This window comes from Ammodytes marinus, assembly GCF_949987685.1.
Source record: "Ammodytes marinus genome assembly, chromosome: 20".
NCBI classification, from domain to species: Eukaryota; Metazoa; Chordata; class Actinopteri; order Uranoscopiformes; family Ammodytidae; genus Ammodytes; species Ammodytes marinus.
In genome coordinates this window covers 3,335,851-3,357,055 of record NC_137224.1, presented here as the reverse complement: position 1 = coordinate 3,357,055, position 21,205 = coordinate 3,335,851, and the positions used below count along the sequence as shown (strand labels likewise).

General features: G+C 39.9%; 1 protein-coding gene across 2 annotated transcripts in view; it reads left to right on the top strand.

Moving 5' to 3' along the window:
• LOC307267168 (thyroid hormone receptor alpha-B) overlaps nt 1–5,898 on the top strand; it is a 36,860-nt gene extending 30,962 nt beyond the window's left edge. For both annotated transcript variants that reach the window (XM_080049414.1, XM_080049413.1), the window contains 2 exons: nt 1,341–1,599; nt 4,319–5,898. In XM_080049414.1, the coding sequence (XP_079905540.1) occupies nt 1,341–1,599; nt 4,319–4,569 (510 nt within the window). In that variant the 3' untranslated portion in view covers nt 4,570–5,898. The remainder of the gene's footprint in view (nt 1–1,340; nt 1,600–4,318) is intronic.
• Nucleotides 5,899–21,205: the final 15,307 nt, after the last annotated feature.

Below are 21,205 nucleotides of genomic sequence, written 5' to 3'. Positions count from 1 at the left end.
TTCTTTGTCCCAGCTGCGTGAGGTGAGACATTGTGTGATTGGATAATTATCAGGGTAGCTCACGTATTGTCTAGTGGCACAGCTGCTTTGTGTGTGTGTGTGTGTGTGTGTGTGTGTGTGTGTGTGTGTGTGTGTGTGTGTATGTGTGTGCGTTTGATGTTGTAACTATAATCAATTACCGAAGAATGAGCATATTTTAAATCGCCATATTTTAATATATAAAAAAAATGTCTTAGATGATGCATACTACTTTTCATACTCCTGCGAAAACTACAATATATCCTTTTTATATTCTATTAGATTCTGAGATGAATAACCTCAACCGTATAGCAGATAAGGACACGTAGCAGTTTTTAGTATTCTAGTCTCCAACACTGATAACAATCAAGTCTTTTTTTTAATGTGTTATCTTTTATTCACATTATAATAGATTATGTAATGGAAAAAAAATTCAAAATTCAAATCTGATGAAAGAGGGAACCTGTTACAGCTCGCATGAGATCCGTTGCGTGGCACCGCAGTGAATTACCGATGCATTACGGATGCAAAGAAACAAAGCCAGCACTCTCCCAGCCACTATAAAATTGAAAGCAAAAGCCCTCCAGGTACAAAAATTAACAAGACCAAATCAAGCCGGTAGAATGCCAATTAATCTACTTTGCAGTCAGGAGGGGTAGGAGGGGAAGAAAGAAACAAGCTCTTGCATTCATTTAAAGTGCGATTCATTCCAGCACGAAGGAGACACTGCAGTTTTAATCACACAGGCTTCAACCCAGAAGTACCAATATCCATATGAATCAGGCTGTATTAATATTAATCTGGGTTCATCAGTGGTTCATAATTTTCCACCTAAATTCGTAAATGTTTCATTAGACAACGTCTGTGCCCTACGTGTTGCCCTTTGGTTTCTTCCCGCTTCCTCCTTTCGTTTCTTATAAATCCTGATAAAGTGACTTGATAAAACTTGGGCACAAACTTAATTATGTTGCCGAGATCTTAAAGGTGTATTGTGTAACTTTGGGTGTGTCAGAGAAGGGAACATTTTCTAAGGTATATTCTCATAACTGAATAAACTAATTTCCGTAACAGGGAAAATGTGATCCCTGGAACACTGTTTGAAGTTAGAAAGCTTCCCTGAAAAGTTACTGTTTCACTGTTGTTGTTCACAGTGGCAGGGCCAAAAGTTTAGTTTAAGAACTATGAAATTATGCTCCATAACTTCTTCCTTCCTTCCTGTAAAAATCAGACGATAAATTATCTACACCCAATATGTTATTTACATCCACTATTGTAATCATAATATTGCATTTAACAACAACCTTCTTTTCCCCTCTGCCCAGCTCCCCTGTGAGGACCAGATCATCCTGTTGAAAGGCTGCTGTATGGAGATCATGTCCCTGCGAGCGGCGATGCGTTACGACCCGGAGAGCGAGACGCTGACGCTGAGCGGGGAGATGGCGGTGAAGCGCGAGCAGCTGAAGAATGGCGGCTTGGGCGTGGTGTCGGACGCCATCTTTGATTTGGGCAAAAGCCTCGCGCAGTTCAACCTGGACGACACAGAGGTGGCGCTGCTGCAAGCCGTGCTGCTCATGAGCTCAGGTATGTGTTGTTGATTTAGTTTTTTTATTTAAATTTTTTTCAAATATTTTGTATTTCTTTTTTTACAAAGAGCTTAAATACAGACACATATAGAACAGGGGATTTCAGAACTTTAAAGCCTCTGGAACAAAAATTTTAAAATCAATATATGATATATAAGTTGGCCATGGGGCGGAATGAAGGAAGTGTGGCTGCCATTCCGCGCCAACGGCCCCTCCTACCACCACCTTAAACATGCAGCAGTCATACACATTAACATTAGGCAAGGTGGGTGAAGTGTCTTGCCCAAGGACACAACAACCATGACACAGGTGGCAGGGAAGGACCGCCAACTCTTCGAACATCTGCCGACCCGCTCTACCACCTGAACCACAGTCGCCCCATAAAATCCTGAGCATAGCCCGCCTTATCTAAACTGAATTTCTATGAAGTTTATCAAACTCAAATGACAATATTTTTTGGATTGATAAATATGCCTATAACTCTTTTCAGATCCTTCACTATCAGACAACTAATTCCCCAAATGACATACCTTTTACACACATACATTTGGGTTTATAGGGGCTTTAAGCTGTATGATGGTGCATGTACTAAGTTGGCTGCTTATAATATTAGTTGTCTAGGAGTTTGAATTTAATTTAATGTATATGCAAATTTTCAGTGGTCTTTGTCCTTGAGACAGAGTTCCATTACACTCCACATTTTCTACTCATTAGCCGATGCTTTACACAGCATATATTGTGTCCTATAATGAATCCAAATGCAATAATGGCCTGAAGAAGAAGAAGATGAAGAATTTCCACATACATATTCAGTGAGGGAATCTGAGGTACATCCCAAATGTGATTAAAAAGTTCATTGTTCGTTGTAGAAACTCCTGCACTGTTTGGTTTTATAATTTGCTCTGGGTTCTGAAATGATAGGAGTGAGGTTTTGTATGTCTGGCCACTGGCAAAAAAAAGGTTATATAATAATCATCAGGCTCAGGGTATCATATCCACAAGTGAATGAAAAAGTAATTTAATAAAATGTAATCAAATTAGTGAAAATTAAGTATAGAATTAATGAAAAAAATTGCTTCTGAAAACATGGGAAATCTGGCAGAGGAAATTAGTGAATTAATCTTGTTAAATCTGTAATTAAAGGCTTCCTTCAGGGCGAGGGAAGAACTTTTGTTTCAAATTTAAAGGTGCAACGAGAAACTTTCAGTTTGTGTTCATTCTTGCGCCACCTTTGGACAAAAGCGGTAGTGTTTTTTACTATGCCAGCTGTAGTTCCTGGATGAGCGTACCCAGGACAAAGGCATTAAGAAAAACTATATAAAAATAGCATTCTTTGCACTGATAGTCTCGATTGCTGTTACATGTCATTGATGATCATCAAAGGAAAAATGGAACTGTTTCAGAAATATTTAAAAGTTCCTCGTAGCACCTTTAACTTGAACTTTGACACTCAAATGTACACCGTTGACCAATAACAAATGGTCTGAGAGAACAGTTTTAGAGTGACTTTTACCTAACCACCTCCACTGTTGAGTACACTCTAATCTAATAAACCAGCTAGCTGACAGCTTTACTGCTTCCTGACGCTTATATAAGGGAACTCTTTTCTCCGTGTGTGTGTGTGTGTGTGTGTGTGTGTGTGTGTGTGTGTGTGTGTGTGTGTGTGTGTGTGTGTGTGTGTGTGTGTGTGTCTTTATTGAATTGAGACCAGGGGGGAATTAAAGGGCCAATATAGAAATAACTCCACTGTGCCTCTATAAAGTGTCACCAGGCCTTTCAACTTGACAGAACCCATTTTATTAGGGTTTTCATTATGAACTCTAATTAGGTTTTCATAAAGAAATGTAGTGTTCCCTGGCCTGTCAGCTGTCAAAAACTGCTCTCACATCTCTGTTTAATCCTCGAGATTAATCTTTATGTTAAATTATGTATCGCATTTGTTTCATTTGTTCATTAGAAATGATGAAAGTTAATAGAGTTTTTGACATATTCAAAGGGGAATCAGACCTGATGAGTGACTTTCAAGCAGCATTTGGTATCAAAGTAATGTCACCAATACCCTTTTCACTCCAACATTAGCGTGTTTCCTATTGGTGATTGTTCATAATAACATATGAAAGTGTCAGAATTACATAGAGATTATGATGATTGCTTATTCAAATTCAAATTCAAAAAGCTTTATTGGCATGACTATTGTGGTAAACAAACAGTGTTGCCAAAGCATTACAATATTACAAATATTACTAATGTTACGTATATTAACAAAGGAGAACGTCAGAACAATATGTACATATAACAAAATATAACAATATAACATAACAAACAGATGTACATACTGTATAGAAATAATAGTAACATTTTGAAAATTAAATGAATATAAAGAAAAGGTACCTAAAACATATTATAGGCTACGAATAATCATTAAAGTAAAGAGAAATTAAACAGTGAGGTGATGTAGGATATCATACTCTCACGTAGTATATTCACTCACTTTTAAAATGCTCTCCTTCTTTCTCCTCTCCTTTCCTTTTTTTTTGACACCAGACCGCTCAGGCCTGTATGTCTTGTATCACTTTGTGATTCCTTGTATTGTCTCACGTTAAAAGAAAATCTTTGAAACTGAAAAAAATTATGAAGAAATATGGTAAATGCTTATTCACTCACTCACTTTTTTTAAATGCTCTCCTTCTCCTTTCCTTTATTTTTTTTGACACCAGACCGCTCGGGCCTGACCAGCATGGACAAGATCGAGAAGTGCCAGGAGACGTATCTGCTGGCGTTCGAGCACTACATCAACTACCGCAAGCACAACATTCCCCACTTCTGGCCCAAGCTGCTCATGAAAGTGACAGACCTGCGGATGATCGGAGCCTGCCACGCAAGCCGCTTCCTACACATGAAAGTGGAGTGTCCCAACGAACTCTTCCCTCCGCTTTTCCTGGAGGTATTCGAGGACCAGGAAGTGTGACATTGAGAGAATCGGGAAAAAAAACTACAAAAAAAACTTCAAAACTACAACAGTTGCCACTTAAAAACGCAAAGGGAAAAAGGAAGCCAGGGCAAAACTGAGGAGTAGATGTGGGAAGGGCCATCGGTCGTTGTTCAGTTTTTTTTGGGTTATTCTCGAGGGTTAAAGGATGGAGGGAGAGTCCTCATTTGGAAGGATTCTGCGGAAGAAAAAATTCTCCAACGTTTCTCACACATTTTACGGTAATGTGGATTTTAAAAAAACAAACTGGAAAACCATCGCTAATGGAAACATCAACAACATCACCAACAACACACCAGCAACAACAACAACAACAGGAGATTTGTCAAAGCAAACAAAGAGGAATTTTGTTTTATTTCACAAAACACCACCTCTCCTCCACCTCTTTCTCCTCCTTTTTTTCTTAACCCTTGTTTTTTTTTTTTAAAGGAAATCCGTGTTTGGGGGGGCCCTTCTGTCTGAGAGCATGATGTCTTATCTACAGTCAGAGTTGTAGCCATTTTGCCAAGACACGTACACACACACACACACACACACACACACACACACACACACACACACACTGCCACAGCCTGTTCCACCTCAGTTCTTCAGAGCAGCGCACTCTTTGCAGGTTATTTCTCTGGTTCTTTTTGTAGAGGTCATTCTGAAGCCCATGTTGTCTCAGTATTATTTCTGAATAAGTGTTAATGCAGGATACTTCAGAGAATATATGGACATCTGTGACATTGTTTTTTAATCGATATACTTCTTCTTCCGTGATGTTATTGCTCACAGTCATACGGGCACATACACACACACACACACACACACACACACACACACACACACACACACACACACACACACACACACACACACACACACACAATCAGCAAAATACTGCACAGTGAAACTTCAGCAGAGCTACCAGATCATTTTATCAATTTTTTCCTCAAACTCAATCTGAGCCGTTCCAGCTGTTTTTTTTGGGGAGATTCGTATTGTTCTCCTTCGTAGATTACAGTGAGAAACACACCGGTGCTATATTTATACAAGGCTACTCCAGTTTAAATGAAATTGTGTTATCTACCTTTGAAACAAACAAAAAAAACGTGCAGACCATGGCTCCATATCTACCTTCATTTTGTGTCATTGGACCGGCTCCTGTGACACACACACACACATATACACACACATACACACACACATAAGCTGCAGACTTGCCTTGTCATTGCCAGTGCGGCTTGAGCCAGCAACCTGCCGTCTTATGAATGACAATTAAGCCCTTCTCTCTCTCTCTCTCTCCAAGGAGTTACTGCATTGAGGGAAGTAAAGAAAGGAGGGAGTAGAGGGGAAGGGAGAGAGGGAGGTGTGGTGATAGAAAGAGGAGATGAGATTTAACAACGGATTGCAGACTCAGAGCCCAGGGGTCAGACGTAAATCTCCCCCGAGAGCTCTCAGAGGAGGGTTAGGATAGCAGCTACCGACAGCAGGACGGCTAAGCTCATCTCTCACACACACACACACACACACACACACACACACACACACACACAAACATGAAAAACACACATCACCTCAGAGTAACGTAAATGCCTCATTTTACTGTATGCACTGCGTGGCGGTGTCGATATATGTATATATATATAACTATATATATACAGCCCTAACCTGCAGGGCTTGTACCGAGTCCTCTCCTCACGGACTCAACTCAGTGTGGCCCCTCCAGGCTTCCATACTCATTTGCCTTTTTTAATTTTTTTGTATCACTGAGAGCAGGCAAATGCCAAGAAGGCTTCTACCATTTACCTCAAAGTGGACACCCCCCCCAGGCTATGTGGTGTCAGGCACTACCTCACCTCTGTGGACACAGCCTCAACACACAGACACACACACCATCCCAGTTGGCGCATGTGTAGATTAAAACAACACAAATGCATAGGTGCACACGTGTAGTCACGGAGAGACAAAACACTGACGGCGCACACACACACACACTCACACACCCACCCACCCTCAGTGCTATCACTTGGTTGAAATGAAAATACCACTGAAGACAGGAGGGCCGGCCATCCCCCTGGGAAAGAGTTGTACGGACTCCGGGGAATGGAACCCATTACAGTTGGGTTTATCTCTTTTTGTTATATGGGACCAAGTGGCATCTTTTGAAATCTGGCTTCACCTTGTTTCTATCAACTTGGGAGAATCGACTCACAGAAGTGACAAAGGACAGTGTGGAGGAGCAGCCCGGCTGACACCGTATCTAAGCAAGCAGCAAGAGGATTGATAACTGAGAGAAGCTAGAAACCCACGGTGGCTACGTCCTCTCAATTAGCATGTACAGAAAGGGTTTCAGTTTCACACCTACGATGCCCGCCATTTGGATCTCACTAAATACTTTGATGGAGTTAAGTTTTTCTTTCATGCATGGACTGTGCATTAGACCTTAAAAGGTGGAATGTCCCCCAACTCGAAAAACTCCTTTAGTCTTGTGCACTTTACCAATGCTCACCACTATAACAGTAGTATCTAACTAAGCAAGCATCCATGGCGGATATCATGGTCGTGTGCTATAGCCAAATGACCATTCTAGAATGATTATTTGATTATACGGAAAAGCCCACTCTGTTCATTCTTATTCTGGGGCCGAGCCTAACTGGTGTTTTACCTCTCTCACAAAGAAGAGAACGAATGAAAAGAGAGAGACTAAGAGAAATCTATTTTATACTGAAAGCCGAGCAGTAGTTCATACTGGGTTGAACAGGAAGGCTGACCTGCTCCCCTCAGAGGAGTCTAAGCAGTAACGTGTGGCAGGAATTGTGGGAGATCGTCATAGAGATGGCCACGCCCACTTCTAAAACGTCTGGGGAGGAGAGAGGAACTGGACCACCACCTTTGGCCTCAATGGCAAAGTCTAAAGACCCCCCCCTCCCCCACCCTTCCACAAGCATTATCACCACTCATAGAGACCCATCACCTGCCCTGTCTTACCCTAACTCATGACACTGCCCTTTCTGGAGCCTAGCTCTGAATGAATGGCACCCTCCATCACTCTCCTCACAAACCCCCGACTCAGCCAGGCTGGTGTTGGGAGTTTTTGCACTACTGCAGCAGTCCTCCCCCCTTAAGCAATCAAAGTTGAAGCAACAAAATTGTCGAATGGTTTCCATGTGTAAAACGTGAGACATTTTGGAATTTGTTTGGCCTCTCTGTGTAACAGAGGCTGGCATTCGCAGTGGGCTCAGTCCCAAACCTGTATCGTTGTCAGTATTAAACTTGCAGCACATGATACCCCTTAACTCGCCCCTTAACTAACCCTGCTAGGTGTGGAGAGAGATCCCCGCGTGTAGGAGGCTAGAAGGGCTGTGTAGCACTTATCTATTCTCCATGTAGTACTTATTAGCCCATGTGACATTTTGAATTCCAAACCCTCTATCATCAACATCCTCCTCTTGTCCCCTTCCCTCTTCCCTTAAGCACTTATAGAGATCGTACCCACTCACAGCGGAGTGGGACGCACCCCCAGAGTTTGGCACCAGAATCATTGACATCAATCGAGGATCCAGGGCCTCTCCCCTTGTGAGACAAGGCTGGCCATAAACTTGCCCTTTATTAAGAGCGGCAAAAACCACCGGATGAATGTTCACGGATCTAGATCTGAAGCAGTAGCAGCGATATGGGAATGACAGACTTGAGCGCGAGAATGTTGTGGATGTGCGAAAAATAGGAGAAAAACGCATGGGACAGGAATTTGCCATTTTCGACATGGGTGATGGGGTGATATGTGGCCGGTTGTAGAGACAATGTTAACAAACACTCGGAAGAAAGGGGAAGATGGTGTCTACTCTTCAGTTCCCTCGGCAACCCCCAAATGTGCCCCCAACCACCCACCCACCCACCTCAGCTCCCTCCCAAAAAAAAGGATAACCGCCCACAACTTCATATGATAAGGATCAGAGAAGAGATCCCTGCATTCCAGAAATGCAGGTTTCGGAAGTCCAACACATCTTTGTAAAAGAACTGAAAAGGAGAAAAAAGAAAAAAAAAACTATTGATCTCTGTTTTTTTTCTTTCTCGTGAGCTGACTGGGTACAGTATGTGTGTGTGACAGAAGGGGTTATAATGCTGCTTTACCTTCTGAGTCTGATTAAGATTAAGAGAGAGAGAAAAAAAGATATATGAAATGATTATAAATCCATACAAACGAAATGAACTTTAAAAAGAAAGAGAGACTCCTGAACAAAAAATTATTGGAGATATTTTTTTTTTGTTTTATAATTTCTTTTCTGTTTTTGTTTTTTGACGCTTAAAACCTGCTCTGTGTAAAAAAAAAAAAAAAATGAAAAAAAAATACAACAACACCTGTAGTCACTTTTGACCATTGCGTGCAGTGTAACATAGAAAATATTTCACTTATTTTTCACATCTACAGTTTGTGTTGATAAGCCAACTGATCTCTTTGTCTATGTGTCTGTCCAGCTGTCCGTCCCCCTTTTATCAGGAGGAAAAAACTTACAAACAACAAAAACAGGAATATCGTTGTTTTTTTTTTATATATATATATTTTGTTTCTTTTTTTTTAATGAAATACAACTTTGGAGAGATTAAAAAAAATAAAAATAAACTTAAACAGGAAAAATAATGCAACAGAAACTGAAAAATATAAAAAAAAAATTAAACAATCTTGTCATACCTCACACAACACAAAACTCAAAGGAACTTGGGAGGAGTCATATTAACGCAGGCACATGTGAACGTTCAGAGATGCATATATAGATTTAAAAAAAACAAATGTATATGTTAAAGATAAATATGTGCTTGTGTGTACGCCATCAGTACAAGCTACAAAAGGCCTTTTTCCCTCAAGCTTTTGCGCTATTTTAGTTATTGATTTGGTTCTTGAATGACGGGAGATGCGTCGCAAACATTTAAAAAACGTTTGCGAGAAATTATTATATCATCTGCAAACGATACGATTCTCCAACCTAAAAAGGCACAGTCTATAGTCAGTTAACTCAAAATGTGAACGGCGCGGAGACTTGAGGGATAAAAATACTTTTGTAATGGCTGAGTGTTTTATGGTATTGAATGTAGCTGACAGGAGGGGGCTGGACCTGAGCCCTGCACCCACAAACCTACCTTCCACACACCAGCAACAAAAGGATAATAAAGTGGTGTTACAAGAAAAACAACCAACAAAACTGAGAATATTATATTGCCCATCTGCAAGGTGCAATATACTATGTTATGTATTTTTGTATGTTTTCTGTTTTTATGATTTTCATTTTTTATTTCATTAACGTTGTTTCGTTTTTGTTTTTTTCTTTGTTTTTTTGGCCTTAACCAAGGATGTAAATACAATAACATACATAAAAAACACTCAAGAATTTATTGCAACAAAAGTACATTTTAACCGCTCCATCCCGCTGTCATGTTAAGTGGAAAAGAAAAGAAAAAAAAGCTAAGTAATGTGTAAAAAATGTTTCATTCGTTTGTGTATATGTGTGCACTCTCTCTCTCTCACATGTGCATGCCGTGTCCATATTCAGAAAGTGCCCCGTGACATTAATCATGAACCCTGTGCCTCTTCTTGTTTGCAAAGAGATAGATTCGTACCCCTTTCATATTCTCACAACAACATGACACACTATATGGACATCTATGGAGAGCTTTTTCCACACTATCAATGTGCTTGTTGCCAGGTTTTAGGAGGCCTGTGAGTTGGTTTTTGTTGAGAAAAGTGGGAGAGGGAGATATATGATAAGTACCTAAGCAAGTTATTATTTGGCGTATGTAACAGTTAAACCTGGCAACAACACACCCACACATCGTAACTGGAAAAAGTCCAGAAATGGATTTCCCTATTTGTTCATTTTGCCCTCAAGAAGCCAGCCTGAAAATCTTGCTAATTCAGTTTTGACAATAAGTAGTGGAAGAAAACAAACTATAGACCTAGACAATTTAAACAACAGGGATCGATAGAGGGACTTTTACACTTGTTATGTCTTGTCTCTTGTTTCCAGATTTTTAAAAAATCCAAATTGATTCATGAAACTTTTGATGAATGCATCAAAATTGGCCAAATCACAACACTGATTGCGATCCATGTTGATACTCCCAGGCTAGATGTATATCGAAGTTGGCCCTACTCCAGTCAACAGTGTGGTTGTAATGTACCTGAAGCTGTTTGCTAACTTCCATTACATGATACAAACACTTGGAAAAATCTTAAAATGGAACCTCTAATTTCAGTGCAATTTAAGCGCCCAGTAGCAAAGGAAACAAAAAATGTAAGATAATTTTCTACAGATAATTCACTGACGTAGTTACATATGCATTTACACCCATTAAACATCAGGCCAGAATGCATCTAAAAAATACCTTGTTTCAGCAATTCTATTTTGATCAATCTTGAGCATTTCTTGGATGGATTTTACCTTTACCTTCTCTAGACAGCTATTTGATTTATGAAGTGTAAATGGAGGCTAAGATGATGACGGTTAGAAATGTCGGCCATATTGTTTTCTCTGACTGATTCTAATTAAAATCTAACTCAAGCAAATTGTGTTATTTTTAAACCCAAAAATAGCAAGACTGATGATTTAAAGGCTGGCTTTGCAGGGCTCCCATATCCCCTTCCATTCGATATTATGATCCTGGGTTATTCTCACATGTTGAGACCATGGTTGAGACACATTGGACAGGGGTGGAGAATGTCTGTGATGTTTTTTTGGTTTTTATGGTTGTGTTTTGGTCCCCCCCCCACCCCCCCTTATGCCAAATGTAGAGTTTGTGAAGACATGCAAGTAGCAAGATGTCTATGCAAGTTCCCTCCAGCTCCCTCGGAAAGATATAAGCTCAATGTAACAACAACAACAACAACAACAACAACGAGACAGTCTCGCTTATGAAATTAAATCTGGCCCGGTTGGATTTTCCAGAGGTTCTTTGAATGACCCAAAAAGACCCTTTTCTATCCTGTGTGGGAACTGGAGAGGGTCAGGACTACCCAAGGGTCCGAATCTCTTAACGGTAGTCTGACCGGGCCTCTGAGAGCAAGTTGGAGGGGCACTGGGGCTGTTGTTGAGAATAAGGATTCTACAAGTTGTGCTGTATTTTGTAAACTGCTCAAAAAGTGATGTGTGTGTGCAACCTTTGTGTACATGTGTTTCTACTGCTATATCTTATGTCAGCTTGATGCGATGCTCTCCTAGTTTGTGGGATAATTTCGAAGGCCATAGACAGAGTCTCAAATTCCAAGATTTAGCCCAAGCCCAAAACTTTTATGTCCTTCTGCAACATAGTTGTGAAGCTTTACTATTTCTATCATGCGACCAAGTTAATGTAATGTTAAGGAATAATCTGGGTGGTTGATGTCTCTATATCTGTGGGGTGTGTGTAGCATTAGCAAGTTATCTTGACCCATTGAGATGTCTTCAACCTACCAACTAGAGCACTTATATAACATGCACTTTGAATGGCCCAAGACAACCAAGAATTTTCGGTTGTAATAATCATGAAAAAATGAAATATATATATAAATATAAATTGCACCTCTTACCAATTGCCTTTACAAACATTTAATGTGTTTTAAATTAGTTTAGCCCGAAAAACAAGCAAGCCTTTAGGCAAAAGACATTTAGTGACATTTAAAATGATTTTTTAATGAAGTGCAATAAGTGAGTGAGTTTACCTTTCGGCGAAATTCCTCGTCCCATCAGATCTTATTTATGCATTTGTGTGAGAAATAATTATCTCATGCTTGCTTTCAAAAAATGTAGCCCCACCGTGAGAGCATCAGCTAGATGAAAACACACACAAACACACACACACACACACTGCTTTTTGGGACTGGGTAAAGGAAGCTATTGAAGGATTCTCTCAGGTAAAAGAACATTTTCTAATAAATGATGATGAACCTTAGATGAAACCATTGTTAGCTCATCTTTTATTTTGATTGTCTTTCTCAATTTAATAATCGGAGATGTTCCCTTTTCCCTGAAAACGTTTTAAGACATCCAGGTTTGAAGGATTTGGATCCTGAGTTTACTCCAACCACACATACTCCTACCCTCCACTGCTTTCTTAACCCTAAATCAACAACATATTTCTTAATTATTTCGTATGGAGACGGGAGAGTGTTATGACCGTCTGTTTGGGATTTTTTTGGTTGGGAGTATTTAGGTTTGTTTAGGCTTTGGTTCTGCACTGAATGGAAAGCTAATTTTTGCCAGGAAACAAAATGAAAAGCCAAGTAAATGTTATTAATATAGCCCAATATCACAAACTATCATCCAGGGGCATGGCCATCTGAATACCCTATATCCTTAGACACTCCAGTTGCACAGACTCAGAATCTCAAAATTGGAGCGGAAACTCTTCGGCAGTTGTTAAATAGATAAGCTGAATAGATTCTATGAAATTTAAAGGTGCAGTGTGTAAAGGGAATTGCTATTTCTCAGAACAGATTTATACATATAATATATTCGTAAGGGTAATTTTTAATGTAGGATTAGTACAAGGGACCGTATGTGTTGTTACAGATTAGTAAGACTTAAAGGTGCTATGAGGAACTTTTAAATATGTAACAGCAAATGAGACTATCAGTGCAAATAATGCTATTTTCATATACAGTAGTTTTTCTTAATTACTTTGTCATGGGTACGCTCTCCCAGGAACAACAACTGGTGTAGTAAAAACATAACGTATTTTGTCCAAAGTGGGTGCAAGATTGAACACAAACTGAAAGTTCCTCTGAGCACCTTTAACAACATGACAAAACCAGGCCACAGAACCCAAAATATATAGAAGGAGGTGCAACTTCTCCCAGGAGATTAGAACAAGGGGGCTAGCACCATTTTTAACAGGGCCTGTCGCTGCAGGGAAAGGGAGCCAGGACTGCAGGCTATCGATCACCAAGCGCAGTTATAGATGACGGTTCAATGTGGCGATTGGGTGATACATCAACGCTGACGTTACCAGGACAGGCCGCATTGTTGCTTCAGATTTAATAAGGCCGAATGATCGGGCACCACAGATGCCCACAGGAGAGAAAGTCAGACCAGAAAAACACTAGAATAACAATAATAAACTCAGATGGCGATTTACAAAAGCTCAAAGTCCATCTTATCCAGTGTGATTGTTATGTTAAGTGAAGTTATCTTTATTAACCCATTTACATGAGGCACATTGAAATTTGTCTTTTCGCATGGAGCAGTGTGAGGGTTAAGTGTCTTGCTCAAGGACACAATGGCAGAGATGGTGGGAACCGTATAGATGTAATAGCAGCCAGCACTAGTTTTACTGCTAACACCATCCTTTCCGGTGCCGTGGATCCAACCAGAGACCTCATGGTTACTGGTCGGCCCCTCTTTCTCTAGGCCATCCTAAAGTAAAGGGTGTAGCTGTGGCTGAGTTTATTATTCCTGATCCAACAATGTTAAACTTCAAATTATCAAGTGTGTTGCCTTGGACAAAGCAATTCATAGATGATGATAGATTTAGGCAACACCCTCACCCTGTTAGTAGCAACACAGACATTGCAATTGTCAGGTCACCACCAAGCTTAATTTTATGTTTAAGTTTTCAAATTTTAAACCTATCCTGTCCAGATTTTCCTGAAGAATTTTCCTGGCAAATTAAAAAAAAATCTGGTTTTGTGTCTGTGACTTGTCAGATAAAGTTAGCAGAGATTAGCGGTTCTAACAGACAACATCAACACAAACCATCATAACATTAGTGCGGCTGCTAAGCTTGTAGGCTAAGCCAGGCTTGGAGCAACTGTATAAGCTAATCGGGCTGCAACAGAGGCTATACCTTTATGCTAAGGTCATTTCTAAAGTAAAGAGTGGACTAATGTGATCTTTATTTTACACAAAGAGCAGAATAGGTAAGTAGAAGAGTGAAGAAAGGTGCTACAACTGAAAAATTGTCAACGGTTGTGTCATAGGATAGTCTTTTTATCTGAGGTAAATCAAAATGGTGATATTCTCAAAAGTTTGATTTAGTAGCTCACAGTTCAGTGTCATTCTTAAAGTTTGTCATATCTTAAAATCATTACCTCATTTTGAATTAAAAGGTGGTCATAAAAGAAAGCAGCCGTCCAAGTTAGTTACCACAAGTATCTATATTCTTAGGTGACTTTTTATATTTTCTTTCCTGGTGGGAATTGGGCTTCCATATCACGGTGAGAACTACTTTCTCCTTTTTTTTATTCGGGGGTGGGGGGGGCCGGCCTATTTTCTTATTACAAAAGTCCAGCTTGACCTAAATAAATCACATCTCGACTTGTTTCGCATCAACACGTGCCAGAGTATACAGTATAAATCCAGCCCTTACTGTCAGAAATTGTGTGAGTGTTTGCACTTTTTCCCTTTCACGGTGAAAGTGCCAGGAGCAGTAATATCCAGCTCTCACACAGTTGGCTATTAGTGTACAATACGTACAGCAATACGAACATGGCATCCATCCAAAACGAACTCCCATCCACCTTTGGTGGGACAGGTCTGTTCTATTTCAATGTGCTGCTTCTTACTGTTGTTTAACTTTGTGATGTACTGAAAAGGTTGGCATGGCTACAAAAAACCAAGGCTGTGTGCATGTGAATATCGGTGTCCTTGTCTATGTGAGAGAACGGTGTGTGTGTGTGTGTGTGTAAGTGTGTGAACGCTTTGTTATATGAACGTCCGCTGTGCTTAATATCCGATCAACTCGCCTTCGTATACCCTTTTCCCCCCAAAAAGCACCTTTTTAGGCCGTAGTTTCATGACAGAAAAGAGTCCTCCTGTCATAGACTTGTATTATATCCTTTGAAGAATGTAACTAATGTTGTGTTTCAGCAGGGCCAATAGAGAGAGTTAAGAGCTATGTTAGGGTGGGGTTGTGTAGGGGATGAAAACTGAATTGCAAAAGAAAAGCTCCAAGGATTCACATACATACACACACACACACACGCAGACGCACACACACACAAACAAACATAAAAGCCAGACTACTTCTCGGAGATTGCTGCCAGCAGTGGCTTGCTATTGTGTTTCTTTTTCTAAACGATGGCCTTATCGATTGCTTTTGTATCCCCCGGTCCTCTGTGGGGTATTGTTCTACAGTGTGTTTCATAGGGCACTAGAGGATTTATTAGTATGAAGCCCCTTGCACTTAGAAAAAATGCACGCTGTGGGAGTTGAAATCTTAGGTATAAAGAGTAGAGTGAGTAAGTGTGCTTGGTAGCAGTTAAGGACTCCCAAGAGTAATTTTTTGGGGGTTATCGCAACACATAATATTAAATGACTAAATCTAAGCCAATAGCCTCTTCTTACCACCGCACAACACAAATTCAGTAGAGACTGTTTTAGCCCACGAGCTGATGAATGATATAACATAATCAAAAGTGCCAAATCTGCTTATGGGGTAGTGCACTGTTTTAATCAATTTCTTTTTAAACACTCAGATTCGTGTTTGTTTAGACTGTTAACACCCTTTTTGGCAGCCACCTTGCAGCGTGTGCGTTGGCTGAGTACAAGAGAGGAGTAAGTGTAAACAGAGAGAGTTGTGTGTATTAATCATGACATAACACTACTCCACTTCACCCCATCACTTTGCCAGAATGGTACATAGCGCTCCGAGATAAAGGCCACGATACATTATGAATAGCTTTTTTTAGCGCACACACTCTCGTCGCCATGTTTTGAGACTGTTGCCTAGTTACACCAAATCCCAAACCTACAGATACTAAGAGCACTTACAGGTGGAAATTGTCGCGTCGACTTTTTGCGAGTTGAGTTGACGGTTGTTTTGTGCTGCTAGGACTATCTACAAAGGAAATTAAAAGTCATGGGGGATATTTTTGTAAAAAAAAAAAAAACGGGTGGGATATCACATGCCTAGACAGCTAAGAATGTACACAAATTAGCTCATCTATTATACTAGTCTAGCAATCAAGAGATTTTAGAGAAATTATGTGAATTGTAGAGTAGTTTGGGGAAAGATCTGTAAGCGTATAGGAGAAAAATTATGCAATGTTAAAAATGTCAGGTTGAAAAATAAGGTTTTGAATTGGGTTCAGAACTGCTCAGGTTTGATATAACCGGCCTTAAAGGGTGCTTTCTGTCTTTCTTTCTTTCTTTCTTTCTTTCTTTCTTTCTTTCTTTCTTTCTTTCTTTCTTTCTTTCTTTCTTTCTTTCTTTCTTTCTTTCTTTCTCTCCGTCCTCTCTCCTCTTTCTTCTCCATCCAAAATGTCTCCCCTGTTCTATGTCTCGTCAATCAACCTCAGAGCATACACACCGTCTGTCAACTCTAATCGGCACATAAACTATATACACACACATGCCCACACTGTTGTATGCAAAACCAGACAGCTAAGATGCTATCTGCTTGGCTAACTTTGAAAAAAACTTTTTTTTTTCAATTTTTATGAACCGTTCTACAAACTCTTTTGCAGGTCCAAACCGCTTTTACACACACACACACACACACACACACACACACACACACACAGCACCAGCAAATCACCAACAACCACCACTTCTGAACGGCACCACTGGGAACATCGTATTCTACTGCATCACATTGTTTACAATTGAAAGGAACTCAGTGTTTTGCATGTACAAAGAGCTTAGCTTAGCATGCTAATTATAGTATGTACTTAAAAACGCTCTATGCTTTAAAAAGTGGTGTCTTCAACAGCAAAAAAAAAAAAAGCAGGAAACGCTCTACTGTACGTCTTGTATGCAGCAGTTGGAGCTGGTCGATGTCAAAAACATTTTATTTTCTAGATGGGGTTATGTTGTTTGTGTACAAATGTCTAATGAATTGTCTGTGTGTGTCTGTATGTGTCACTATTTTTACAAATCCACTTGTCCTGTTATATTATATTAATGAAACGCTCTCAAAATTAAAAGTTAATGTCTACACTAAACGCTTATACAAAACAGCAGGTGCACCATCAGAGAACAAACGTACGCTACTATACTTCCAGAATAAGTCAACGGGTGTGTTTTTTTTTTATTGATATTTCAGCAAATTCCGCCAAGACAACTACAATCTCAAAAAGGTTTTTTATTTGTTGGTGTTAATTTTGGAGTTTTTTTTTAATGTATTTTCTCAAGGAACCTGTTCAGCCTGCTTGATACTATATGTGACTATGAAATACACATACGTACAATAACTTCACGATATAACTTCGAACCAGCAGCAGTAGATGTTTTACAAATACTTACACACCAACATTAAAAAATCACACGCAGATGAGCTAAAAAATTACACTCCTTCAAAAAAATCTCCTTTGCTTCACTGTGACTGCAGTGATCACTATGAAAACTATACGGTGTGTTCGGCAGACACTCAGGGTTAGTCTGAAGGTGCCAAAGTCAAGGATGTGAGTCAGAGGTGCTTTTGTCAGTATAACTATAATTATCTCTGGAGAGAATTAGGAACAACAAAGCAAAATAGATTGAAGGTTTGTAAGTGCTGATTCAGGACTATTGTACGTTCATCAGTCTGGTCTTTTCAGTACATTTTATGGCTCGTAAAATTCATTATTCTAGTCTACAGGCAGAGCGGGTGAAAAAAATAATAAGCATTTTTTTTTCACTGAGACGATTGATTTACATCTAGATTTTTTTTTATTTTCAACATTTTTCCTGTAGTGAATTTTGTGAGCCAGTGAATGACTGAGATTACTTTACTGTATACAGTCGTCTAAAATCAGGACATGCCAAAAGGAGATTTTCTAGATATCATAAGAATCCAAAGGGGAACATGTAGAAAGGTATTGTATGACAGAGTTTTGCAGGTTCATGCTAGGCTAGCATCAGAGTGTGCAGGGAAGCACACAGCCATTCACTGTACTAAATGTGCCAGGTTATATATTTTCAGGTTCAACACAAAAGAGTAATAGAAAGGTTTATTTTAAAGTATCTAAAAATGTATTTCACTTTTTTTCTGACAGGATACAATGTAACTGCAAACCCCCAGCCTCCTACAACCCTCACCCCTTTATCTGAAAAGTTTTTTATTCTTATTATTTACTCTCTTCGCTGATTAAAAAGTGCTACGAGGAACTTTTAAATATTTCTGAAACAGTCTAATTTTTCCTCTGATGATCATAAATGACATGTAACAGCAAACAAGACCATCAGTGCAAAAGAATGCTATTTTTATATAGTTTTTCTTAATGCCTTTGTCATGAGTAAGCTCACCTAGGAGCAACAGCTGGCATAGTAAAAAAACACTACCGCTTTTGTGCAAAGGGGGTGCAAAAAAATTAACACAAACTGACAGTTCCTCAGAGCACATTTAACTCTCACAGTCAGGCTTAATAGTATACAAAGCAAAATAAACAATATTTCAGGATTCATTTCCGTCGAGCACAGGGAACAAACAATAGCCATGCAACTTAAATACTAAGGAGTCGGACATACGGTCAAAATACTTCAGGCAAACTTCAATAAATCAACCAATAAATAAATAAATACACACTGTCTTGTCTTTCAATAAACAATAACACAAACACACATATACACACGCGCAGGAAAACCTCCGAATATCTACTGTGATCTCATCCTCCTCTCACACCACCCACACTTTCATCGCAACCAAACTCAACCTACTCAACTGGACCTGTCCTACTAACTCCCCTTATATATTAAGCCCCTCCCCTACCCCCCGCACCTCCTAAATTCAGTCCCGTGGGTGGTGTGATGTCAGGTTTTTCGTGGTGGGGCTGCTTTACGACAGGTCCAGGACAATCAGTGTGTGTCTTTGTAAATGTCCAAAATATGTGTGTGAAACTGATTTTCAAAAAAATTAAAATCTTTGTTTTTTTTTGGTCAAGGGTTTTAAAGGAAGATATTTTTATGGTAACTGTCCGCTGGTCTATTTTACTATATATTTATGTAATAAATATGTGACTGAATTTGATCATCTCACTGCCTCTTTTTGGCTCTCAGTTCTCCCTCCCGGACCGGACCAGCCTCGTCGGCTTTTTTGCATTAAATGACTAATAAATTAAACCCACAAAAAAAAAAATACTTTTCTTGTTATCAAATCATTGTCTCTGTTATATGTGTGTAGAGCTTCAAGCCACGTTACATAGGAATACAGTAAATGGCATTTTCTCCTCATTGTAATGATTAGGGTTGAGTAGTAGGGCCACTGTGGAGTTGAAATGTCGGAAATAAACTGGACAGTTGAAGGCTGACGTAAACCTGAAAAGATATTGACAGGTTTAAACTTCCAGGATCAATTACTCATAAGCAAAACATCACTTAAAGGTAAACTATGTAACTTTGGGTGTGTCAGAGAAGTGAACATATTCTAAGGTATCATAACTGAATAAACAAACAATACTCACAGGAAGTTAGAAAGTAACTTAGAATAGACTGAAACTGCGAACACACCGCACTGGCCGCGCAGCGAGATTACATACAAAGTCAATGTACTAGCGCTTGGTCGCCCGTCCACCCAATAATCGGCGTCCTGCGGCAGACGTTTCCGCGGCGCGTGGCCGCGCATCATCGAAGCGCGTGAATCGCAGGCGCTACATTTGCGGCGCGCCCAACATATGCGGCGAATGCAGAAGATGAAAATATTTATCTTTTTTGGCGTCGCCGTGATAGCCAATCAGCGTTGAGATTGCCCGGTGGTCTGCAAGCCGAGGTGGGTGTGTGGAGTGAGGACATTGTGCTTCCAGTACATTCTGCAAATATGTGTATTTTGCATCTGTTTAGCTGTTGGTTGTACTTTAGCCAAGGTAGCGCCTGTTAGCATAGTGAAACTCAGCTGTGTGCTGTTCCGGAGGATAATATGAACCCAAACTTGACGGCAGTGTCCGTGTGGAATAGTACAGCGAAGCACCGGTGTTGTCCTCCGCCAGACCGCACACTTTCACTTGCAGGTAGGCTGAAGTCTGCCTTTATTTTTGCCGCTGAGCAAACGCTGCTGTTGTTAATGTATGTTGCTGAATTGCTGTTAATGTGTGTGTATTTGCGATCGGGGTGCATCTTCATGCTGTTTTCATGCTATTTGTGACATGACACCGTAAGTGTGACGGGTCTGATCTCAGAAATGGCGTTGGCGTCAGGAATATATGGCCCAATATGATCAAGCGGCGAGCAACTTGCGTTCACGCGGCCAACCGCCGCAGGGGGCGAGTGCGGTGTGTTAGCAGCTTTAGACTTAGAATTGAGAAAGTTACCTAAAATGTTACTGTTTCACTGTTGTTGTTTTCAGCGGCAGAGCCCACAGTTTGGTTTGCAAAAATATTTTAGTCTGACGTTCGGTTCCATGTGCCCAGAAATAATTCTTGTTGTGATGAAAGTTGATGCTCATGAAACTTACTTATCAGTCATGCAAATATACCCACCAAAGGATTTGTAAGTTTCAGGGGAGTCAAACTTTCCTTGTGGGAGATAGCAACCCTAGCTCAACCCTAATCCTGCAGAAAATGAATGGAATTCAATGCAAATAGCCCAACAATGGACTGGTTTGCTGTGAAAAGCAATCCCTCACTATATCCAATTCACACATACATCACAACTGTGTTCATTTTTCCCTCACATATGTGATTCTTAATTGGTCATTGTTGCCCATATAGGCTACAAAAGATGAAAAACTACATTATCTTTTCAAATGCTTT